We start from the raw sequence: 11,844 nt of genomic DNA, 5'->3' as shown, positions 1-11,844 counted from the left end.
ATTTATAAATTAATCTGAATTTCATAGCGCGTCGGCACAATAATGAAAGTTTTAAAGAAAAATCTATAACCAGCAGATCTATACTTCTATAACGAAAGTATTCTTGTACAAATGAAAAGGGTATTTATTATAAAATGGTCCTAACTATAGAATAGATAGATAACCACAGAAATCTTAAACGGAAGTTTCGACAATTTTAAACAGAAGAGATTTGAAAATAAACTTAACTTTAAATAAACACTAAAATAATTTTAATACCACGAAGGTGTAAAGAATAAACCAACAATCTCAATCTTTAAAAGTGCCTTCATTGCACTAACCGACGAGTTCATGTTTACAGTAGAAACAGTTGAAGTGACTCCAATAAATTCATTATCATTGTAGTTATGAATATTTATCGCTTATATTAAATTGATAAAGATTTAATCGAGGTCGCACCAACTGTTTCTACAGCTAAGATCAGTTCATGTAACATGATCTCGTCGATTCGCACGACGAAGCCATTGTTTCTGACAGAACACACATTCTAGAGTCTGTATTTTTGTTTCCGTCAGTTCGAAAGTATTTGATTAATTCAACTCCTTTGTATTTCATAATATGTATCATGAACAAAGACATATGTTCGATTGAATAATGATTTCCTCGTAACAAATGATAGAAATTTCGGAGATCCTGTATTTGATCCTTTACCGTTAAAATGAAAATGCCAATGACAGAGGTTGATTATGAAAAATGTTTAACTGTGTTTAAAAAACTTCGACTTAAACAATGAAAACTCACACGTTGGACATGAAATATTTTGTCGATGATGAAAATTAAATTTCACTTCTGAAATAAGTTTGTCGATAACGTATACGTAGCTTATTCTGACGATAAAGAAACGCGAATTCGATCACTACTCTGTTACGGGCTGTATGTTTTGCATTTTATGTCAAAGTCTTTATCGTCACTAATAAGTTAATAAATGGAAAGAAATTTAACACAAACGATAATAAAAATTTATCTTTGAAAAGTTTTATAGTAGGACTGGACCTTGACATATAATATGTAAAAGTTTGTTATAGAAAATGAAACAATGTGCTATTTCTTTGGTTTACGTCGCTAAAGAAGTTGTAACAATAAACTTTGTCTATGACTGATTTCTGATTAGGATGTTATCTTGTAAAAATTAGCACTGAATCCACCTTTGTTGACGGAACCGTCAGTTGTCATGATAATAGCTATACAATTTTCGATCGATCGAACCTCTGGTGGTAGTTCCTCACCATTAAAGCTAAATAAAAGTCTGTAAACACCACATTCATAGACCTACAACAAATAAAATAAGGATAACCTTAATGCAATAATACTGGATATATTTGAATCTGTGTAAGAAAACACACCGCTTTCTGTCTTATAAAATTTTTGAGTGGGTTTTGGAAAATAAAGCCACTAGTAGTATATACACTAAACTACTTCAAAAACAAACGTACATACATATATTGACCATTATATAACACTTGCCATTTTCCTGACTTGGTACAGTAAGTCCTAGTTTATGTTTGGTTTCAACTCTTTGCTTTGAAAGACTTAGCTTATGATTGATCGAAAGTCTTGGCTTATGCCTTGTTTATGCCTTGTTGCAAGTTTTTGCTTATGTGTGAATTAACGTCTTAGCCTATGTTTTGATGAAAGTCTTAGATTATGTTTGGGCGAGAATCGAATTTATTTTTTGGATGATAGTCTCAGCTTATGTTTGGATATGTGTGTTAGCTTATGTTTGGATGATAATGTTTTTTCTTTTCCGGCTGGTTTTCTGTTTAATCTTGTAATTTTCACAAGTTTTAAACACAAGTAACTCTAAGTGCTTCCCTTAAACAAAAAATGTCTACTCCGTTGAAAACATAATTTAAGAAGCTCTAGGCTGGGGTGATAAGCTCTTGCAAAATGTTCAGTTTGATATTCATGGTTGAGGCTGAGATTATAGGCAACAAAAGTATGAACGTAAAGTACAATTTGAACATGATAATTATCAGCAAATGAATTATCATCGAGATGTATTTGGTTTTAGTTAAGGACGAATTCCTGAGTTGTACCAATTTTATTATAAGACTACAACAAAAGTGTCATGGAAGTTTCTTTTTTTCATATTGTGTCATAAAAAGTTAGAATTCATATTGGAAATGGGGAATATGTCACAGAACAAAGAGAAGATGACAGCCGAACGCCACCAATGAGTTTTCAAGGTAGCAAGAAAACCCCGTACCCAGAGGTGGGCATTACCTGGCCCCTTAATAAATTGTATACTAGTTCAGTATAATGGACGACACCCTTAACTCCAAAATATGTATATAAATGAACTAAAATGAAAATAAATAGCATACTAGATTGAAAAATGGCGGAGACCCCAAACATTGAAAGGTGTTAAACATGTTTGGTGAGATCTCAACCCTCCCCTTATACATCTAGCCTATGTAGAATAAAAAAAAACCACCCCAAATACGCACAATACATTCAAGATCATAGATTTTAAATAAACTGACAACGCCATGGATAAAAGAACAAAACAAATGATAGTACACAAAACACAACATAGAAAACTAAAGACTAAGCAACACAAACCACACCAGAAACCGGGGCGGGGGATGTTAACAATGTTATTAAAGCTTCAGATACGTTTTTTTTTCGAGTTGTCGTACAACATTACCTTAGGATACATAACATGCATGTTGATGTACCCTTCCGGAGCACCTGAGATCACCGCTAGTTTTTGGAGGGGTTCGTGTTGTTTATTCTTTAGTTTTCTATGTTGTGTCATGTGTTCTATTGTTTTTCTGTTTGTCTTTTTCATTTTTAGCCATGGCGTTGTCAGTTTGTTTTAGAGTTATGAGTTTGACTATCCCTTTGGTATCTTTCGTCCCTCTTTTATGTAGTTAAATAGTATATTGGCAATCATACAACATATGCTGACGTGTCTATTGTTATGATATGGTTGACAACTGTAAAAGATACGATCTTAATGAAAGTTGCTTTAAAAATGGTAATATGAAGCCTTAAAATATTCGATTCTCCAGGGAATTCTTATGTAGACAAAACGTGCGTAGGCAGGTACAAAATGTAGCTATATTGAGTTTACATATATGACTTATTTATAACAGCTTTCACATAATAACAATTATACATTCAGGCACCGTTAATGTTTCAAAATTAAAGTTTATAATATTTGATTGATCAATATTTCTAATATAACCTGTTCTTTATTACGTTAACTTATTTATCTCTCAAATTACCAACAATCTCTTATATCAAGAAATCATCAAAATTAATAAAGCGCTCGAGTTTCTGTAAATTATACGGCTCAAATTTATTTGCTTTCCATCTTGAATAACACATCGTTTTCTACGCTTTATATCATCGTTATTGAAACAATTCGATACAAGTAGGAATAATGGAAAATAGAGAGTCAAGTTTATAATTTGATGTCCTTTAAAGGTATTTTACATCTATTTGCATATGATTTATAAACAACTACTTTATCAATGATGTCTGGAAATGATTTTAAACTTTCTGTCTATTCGAAATAACAGTAAAAAAAATAATACACATTTAATAATCTGCGTTGTGTGTGCACCAGATTTTTAAGAATGTTATTTCAAATAGACAGAATATAAAACAAATATATATAACAGTCATTCCTTATAATTTAATTCTACATTCAATTTTAAGCCGGAATAAGTCAGGATAAAACATTGATTAAGTCTGAGCCACGTGACAAAATGATGTCTATGAGCTGATAAACAACATGTGGTTAGTCAATAAGAAAATGTGATACATTCAAAATCAAATTATTATCAAATAAAATAAATTCAATATCACCTTTACATAATCACAGCAGGATTCTAATTCGAAGTGTGTGAACCGTAAGATGACTTTATTACCAATTCCAGCTTTAATCGTCCAAGTCACGTTGAGATTGTATTCATACTTATCTGGGAAACCTGGTGAAGATATATTCTCCAGAAATGTTTCTAAAAGTTTATAAAATGAATTTTTAAAACTTTCTGTTCATCCTAAAAACAGTCTTATAAACAAGTTTTGAACTAATGATGAAGTTATTATTGGATTATCGTAACAATATAGTTATAGATTTTGCAAGTTGTGAGATTATTTAATTTTTGGTTTGAAAGTTGCATTGATCTTCATCCATGATGTATGACATATGAGCATAAGTGCAATAAGGGAAATTATTTTTGAAAGTTTTCAAATTGATATGAGATCATTATGACTCTCCTGATGTTATCGTTGTTTTTATATTAAGTTGCTTCATGTTATAATGTGAAACTCTGATTTCAAAAATAACAAAAAATAAGACTATAGAAATAAAAGAAATACCACTCGTCTTCATTTGTCTTTTCATACTTGTGGTTCAAGTAAAAAGGTTTCAAAATAAATAAGTTTGCACGAAGAAGGAAAAATAAATATTTGAAAAGTCATATACAGTAAGAAAAACTAAATTGTTTTGTGATTAATTTTATGATATGTTAAGTTTGTTTCTTTACATTATAAAAAAAACATTTTTAGCATGGGATGTAGAAACTGTTAACCCAACAAGAACACTTGGGTTTACCTCGGCCATTTATATCGTGTTAATCAAGTATAATTGTTACATGTAGTGTTTGCTGTGTGTTTGTTGGGTTTTTAGTCGTTTTGTCATGTTTGTGTTAATGTTGGTCCTTTTAAAATTTCGTAGTCGGTTAATCTTTAACTAACGAGTGGTAGGAATTAAAATTAAAAACTAAAAATAATAGGAAAGAAATTCATAATCAAAAGCTCAAACACATCAAACAATTTGCAAACGACTGTCATATTCCTGAATTGATGCTCCTCTGATAACTGATGCAAGTGAAGCTTAATACTCAAAGACACGTGACTGATATGACGGGTACATAGTTATTAATAGCATAATGCACATGAACATACATGTGCTTGTTAGATCTGGAAAATAACGTAGAACATGGTAATATAGTTCTTTCCTTGAGGTAAAATCTCCTGTTTAATTTTACAATTACATGTCCAAAGATCATAATAGATGTTCCCTATATATTGAAAACAACGCAGATATGAATAGATTTGGTAAGAAAAAATTAAGTTATGTTTTTGTATCCTTCATGAACGAATCGTGAATAATTGTAAAAAACTAAAAAGGATAAGAACAACTTACCTCCGGATAACTTGTACTTAAGGCAAACATGAGCATTTGATTTTGACGGGATACATATTGTTTTCTCTGAGCAGGGATGATTTGGCCAGCAACTTTCTGCCTTCTGAAAGAGATTGCACGAGTTGGTTGAACTGACACCATTGAAATTCACATTTGACGAAAAATAATTTATGGAAGTCAGCTTGTGATATAATATTATTATAAAATTAAACGCAATACGGATATGGTTTTTTGGTTGATTTTTCCAATTTCTCATAATGTTTATAGTTAAAAAGTTCCGTTCCTGTACTGCAGTTAGCAGCATGACAGTATTAGCAACAAGTGTATTACCCAGTCCCAGTACCTGTGGCTCAACACCTATTTGAAATCCGATTATAAGGTATTGACAATTCACTTGGAAATTCAACTTATACCCTCACGACACTTATCAAAGAGGAAATCCCGGATATTCAAATGTCTGTTCTACGTTCCTAAGATGAAGACCTGGATCTTCCATCTCTGTATTGAATACCTAAACTACAGAAGTGTCCTTATAAACAACGGTATAATGCTAAGTCTTCCAAGTGCTCCACAATACCTCTTTCCAATTCGTAACATTTATCTTTTAAGCAATCAAAGCTGGGCTTTTAAGTTATTGTGAAACTGCCTTTTCTAGAGGTGGGGTTTATCAGATGTAGATACTAACTAAAAAATTCAAAAAATCTAAGAGTACATACAATCTAAGACTCTTTCATCTTGCAATAGTATTAAAACATTTGACTATTCTACACTTTACACAAGTATTCCCCATTTCAAATTAAAAAAGTTGGAATTGCTTTGTTTCATAAAAAAAAAAAAAATGGCCGCCATAGATACAAGTGTTATGTCTTAGGGAGGAAAAAGTCCTATTGTGTAAAAAAAGTAAAATAACAAAAATATTGAACTCAATGAAAATCAATTCGGAAAGTCCGAAATCACATATCAAAATCAAATAACAAAACACATAAAAAACCAATGTACAAGAACTGTCATATTCCAGACTTGGTACAGGCATTTTCGAATGTAGAAAACGATGGATTAAACCTGGGTTTATATCGCTTACCCTTTCACTTTGATAACAGTCTCATCAAATTCAGTTATGTTTACAATGATGTGTTTACTAAACAGACACAATAAATTAAATTATTAAAATGTGGGTACAGCAGTCATCCTTTTAAAAGAAACAATTTTACAGTACACAAAAACAGCTACCTACCAACACATACATAAAGGATAATATTGAGATGGTATTGCTTTGTTTCATAAAAAAAGAATGGCAAACGAAGATAAAAGTTTCGTGTCTTAGAAAGAGATAAATCCCACTTTGTAGAGGATAACTCTGATTCAAGCAAAAATATCTCTGAAACTGACATTATCATGATGCTTGATTTCTTGATTGACAACATATTTGTGACGTTTGGAGGATGTGTTTTTCTACAGTTTGCTAGAATTCGAATGGGAACCCACTGTGCCCCTCTTCTGACTCGTTTCTATTTTTGTATGAGGCTGACTTTATACTGGAACTTCTTAGGATGAAAAAAAAAGTAAACAATGTCCGTTCACTTTACTCTGCGCTATAAAGATGATGTTCTTTTACTGAATAATTTAAAATGTGGTGACCGCATGATGAACACATCTATCCTATCCAACTAGAGATAAAGGATACAACATAAACAGTTAAGTCTGCCTCATATCTTGACTAACATCTATCCTATCCAACTAGAGATAAAGGATACAATATAAACAGTTAAGTCTGCCTCATATCTTGACTTATATCTATCCTATCCAACTAGAGATAAAGGATACAATATAAACAGTTAATTCTGCCTCATATCTTGACTTATATCTATCCTATCCAACTAGAGATAAAGGATACAATATACACAGTTAAGTCTGCCTCATATCTTGACTTACATCTATCCTATCTAACTAGAGATAAAGGATACAATAGAAACAGTTAAGTCTGCCTCATATCTTGACTAACATCTATCCTATCCAACAAGAGATAAAGGATACAATATAAACAGTTAATTCTGCCTCATATCTTGACTAACATCTATCCTATCCAACTAGAGATAAAGGATACAATATAAACAGTTAAGTCTGCCTCATATCTTGAATAATATCTATCCTATCCACCTAGAGATGAAGGATACATTATAAACAGTTAAGTCTGCTTCATATCTTGACTAATATCTATCCTATCCAACTTGAGATAAAGGATACAACATTAACAGTTAAGTCTGCCTCATATCTTGACTAATATCTATCCTATCCAACTAGAGATGAAGGATACATTATAAACAGTTAAGTCTGCCTCATATCTTGACTAATATCTATCCTATCCAACTAGAGATAAAGGATACAACATAAACAGTTAAGTCTGCCTCATATCTTGACTAATATCTATCCTATCCAACTAGAGATGAAGGATACATTATAAACAGTTAAGTCTGCCTCATATCTTGACTAATATCTATCCTATCCAACTAGAGATAAAGGATACAATATTAACAGTTAAGTCTGCCTCATATCTTGACTAACATCTATCCTATCCAACAAGAGATAAAGGATACAATATAAACAGTTAATTCTGCCTCATATCTTGACTAACATCTATCCTATCCAACTAGAGATAAAGGATACAATATACACAGTTAAGTCTGCCTCATATCTTGACTAACATCTATCCTATCCAACTAGAGATAAAGGATACAATATAAACAGTTAAGTATGCCTCATATCTTGACTAATATCTATCCTATCCAACTAGAGATAAAGGATACAATATAAACAGTTAAGTCTGCCTCATATCTTGACTAACATCTATCCTATCCAACTAGAGATAAAAGATACAATATAAACAGTTAAGTATGCCTCATATCTTGACTAATATCTATCCTATCCAACTAGAGATAAAGGATACAATATAAACAGTTAAGTCTGCCTCATATCTGGACTTGCATCTTTAAATTGACAATGAAACAAGTCTTTAAGACAAACAACAAGATTTCAGCGTCCCAATTGTGAACCTTCCATTTCTTTGTATCATCATTCCAGCAGGCTTTATACGAAGTGTGTATCTCGCAATTAATATGATATTCCCGCGCTTGTATGCCCTATCATGATTTACTTGCTAGAGAGTTGTTGCTTATAAGGAAAATATTACAAAAGAGTTACAAATGGTGAAGCTGAAATCATCCATTCGTAAAATTTTACGGACGCTATCACGAGTTGATTGACTGTTATTGAATAACCGTTTCACATATGATATCAGATATGTTCCTTAAGTTGTATAACAATCCCCATTCCCTTTTCATCAATGTGATTTACCGAATTAGTCTAGTTATCGAATGTGTATAACAGGAGCAACACGACATTACAGTTTGCAATGCTCAGTGTTCAGTTTTCTATGTTGTTTCTTGTGTTTTATTAATTTTCTGATTGTCTTTTTATTTTTAGCCATCTTTTGCCTTTCTTAAATAAGTTAATTAAAATTTTAAACACCATTTTATATTCTATTAATTAGATAGAAAAAAATTCTAAAAATAAAAGACAACATAATTAAAAGAAAACATGAATGATACTTGCCATTTTCCAGTTTGAAATGTCTGAATAGCTAAACCCTGGTGTACTAACCAACTGACTTTCTAAGTTCGAATTTGATAATAGCTCGCACTTAAGAAAATCCTTTTGAAAGTTTATACCGTTGCAATTCTTTATTCGTAAGCATTCTCGAATGCACATTTTAGGACCAATATTATCGCGAGTTAAGATAATGCGAGAGTTCATTTTCTTGTTATTTTGGAAATTTCCACCGTTTACAGTATCTTGGAAGCAAATACCAATTTTAAGACACATTATGTAAAATATTAAGATTCTCATTATAGCTGAAAACGAATCACAGTTATGTCTCATGTATTCTAACTCGATTTAATTTACCTTTGTCGGTTTAATAAAGTTTTAATTGAAATCAATTAAATAGATCAAAAACGAGATTGTCAATTCTTTGTTTGAATTAGAAATAATGCATCGTTTATGCTGTCAACTATCATAACTTATGAATATTGACATGATTACATAACAGATATAGAACAATCACTTAAGATATCTGGTGTTATTTCCAATGAGATCATTAGCAACAAGAGATCAAATAAGCACCTATTTACTCTCGCATACCTGTGATATGTTCCAATTTATATTGACAATCTGCAAGTATGGATTTGTTTCTATATATATGACAACCTGCCTAGTACTCAAATTGGCTTTCTCTTTTGATAGACTAGAAATAAATATGCGTTGTATTTTCCTATTGCCATTTTTGCATCGTCCTACATCATATTGATACTTAACATTTGGTCTTGCGCAAAGACGTTTTGTCTTAGACTAATATGATTGATAATTGATATGTTAGTTTCGGAGGTCAGTGCTTCTTTCTTATTTCTAACTGGATTTTAAACTGTCCTTTATTGTCTAAAAGTTATTTTATATTTTTAATTGATGTTTGATTTGACGTCAATATATGGAATTTTATGCATCTGGCATACGAGTGCGAGATAAAGCTAGCTTAACAACATGGTTTTATCCACCATTTTTTACATGAGAAAACGCATGTGCCGAGACAGGATAATGACAGGAAAATGACAGTTGTTATACGTTCTTTAGATGTGTTTGAGCTTTTGATTTTGTCATTTGATTAGGTACTTTTCGTTAGGAATATTCAACGGAGTTCGGTTTTTTGTTATTTGACTTTTTTACACCAGAGACCAAATTATATAGAAATAAATAACTGTTGGTCACCGTTCTGTCTTCAAAAAGAGCAAACACCATACCACAAAGTCAACTTAAAAAGGCCCCAAAAATGACAAATGAACGCGAAAATTAACGACCTGATTAATGTACAAATTATCAAAGGTACCAGGATTATAATTTGATAACCCCGACGCGCGTTTCATCTACACAAGATTCATCAGTGACACATTTATCAAAATATTTATAAAGCCAAACAAATACAAAGTTGAAGAGCATTGAGGATCCTACAGTTCCATAAAGCTATAAAAAGGGATAAAAAAAATCCTTAGTTTTTCCAAAACAATCAAAGTTTTGTAAACAGGAAATTCTTGACAATTCAAAATTGGCATCTTATAAGTGGATAAAGGCCTTTTCTTCCATTTGTATTCATACAGGTTGCAATTTAAGAATAATGGCATTTTGTATCTCCATTGATTCTTGAGTATGTAAGAATATACATGTAGATCAATAATGTTAATATTGGAGATTAATGATACACAATGTTCACACAGTGATGATATTCATCATGGGGTGATGAAGTATTAGTTTTACAAGTAACATTTTATAATGTCATGTTATGTTAAAATATCTGTGGTGAGAATATTGTAGTAGAATTTTTGTCTTATGGTAATTGGCTCATTATTATTATTCACACAGTGGTTGTTTTATTTGGTACATATTACACATATATTGTATCTTTTTCAAAGTGTTTGGAACAATAGTCATTTGGAGTACATGTTACGATGTACATGATGTGCAAGTACCGAAAAGTTGTAAAACAAAATACAAAGACACACTATCTATACGCAAAAATCAAAACAATACCATTTATATGACATATGAGACATATTTACTAGAACATTATATACGGTACAACAATGGTTTTGATATAATTTATTCGGTGTCCTCCGTACATTTACCTCAAATGAGATCATATTTTGAATTTACAATGCAGAACAAACAATAAGAATTTTGTCATAAAGTTTTAGTGAAGACACAGGTACTGTACCACTCAACATTTGAAACACTATCATTCACCTGATTGCTCTTTCTATATGGATTCTTTCACGTACTTTGTTTAGAATTGAGACTTCAGCACTCAATTGTGGATTACCCTTAGTAAAGGACGGCATATTAAGTTTAACCCTTCGGGGGAAAAGAAAGTCCTCTATTGTTAAGCTTCTATCAGCCATAACTTCATCACCAGATAACAGATAATTAAGAAAGTCACTTTTTTCAACAATAAATTTGTCACTTGCACATCAACAAATGAACATAAATTGTCCATGAGGAGACATACCTACCAAGTACTTAGCCGTATTATGCGATTTATTGTTGATATATGTCTCGCCCCGACTTTTCACATAATTAGGTCTTTGGATAAATGTCTCAGCACAATCTATTATGCACGTTGTTCGAGGGTACTTTTCTCAGACAAATTCTGTGGGCAGCAGACTCTTAATGTTTCCATTGGAAGCCAAGTTATAAGAGCTTTCAACTTATCTAACAACAATTGGATCCAAAGGTTAAACATTTTGCATGCTAGGCTATCAAAAATTCTAAACCTCAAGTCAAGTTTTCACCTCATTACAACTAACATTATTTGATTGGCAATGTCGAGTTGAAAGCTGAAAGCGTTATCTAGGACATACACCCGACCAAAGAGAAAAAACTTCCTGAGTTACACCAGTTTATAGTCAGGAGTCACTATCGGTCACAATATGTCAGGCAGTTGACAAAGTACGTATATCTAATTATATTTGCACTTCTTTCTCCTGACTTCATGAAAGTTTTATTTGGCAAATTCACCCTATAAGAAAGTCAATGCGTGTGCA

At 31.7% G+C, this 11,844-nt stretch overlaps 1 protein-coding gene across 1 annotated transcript in view; it reads right to left on the bottom strand.

The window, feature by feature from the left end:
- Positions 1-1,146: 1,146 nt before the first annotated feature.
- The window catches only part of LOC134690226 (MAM domain-containing glycosylphosphatidylinositol anchor protein 1-like), a 52,095-nt gene continuing 41,397 nt past the window's right edge, over positions 1,147-11,844 (bottom strand). Inside the window, exon 6 of the mRNA XM_063550202.1 lies at positions 1,147-1,308. Coding sequence (XP_063406272.1) covers positions 1,147-1,308 — 162 coding nt within the window. The remainder of the gene's footprint in view (positions 1,309-11,844) is intronic.

The sequence above is a fragment of the Mytilus trossulus genome, chromosome 11 (assembly GCF_036588685.1).
Source record: "Mytilus trossulus isolate FHL-02 chromosome 11, PNRI_Mtr1.1.1.hap1, whole genome shotgun sequence".
Lineage (NCBI taxonomy): Eukaryota > Metazoa > Mollusca > Bivalvia > Mytilida > Mytilidae > Mytilus > Mytilus trossulus.
This window is presented reverse-complemented; position numbering and strand designations above follow the sequence as displayed.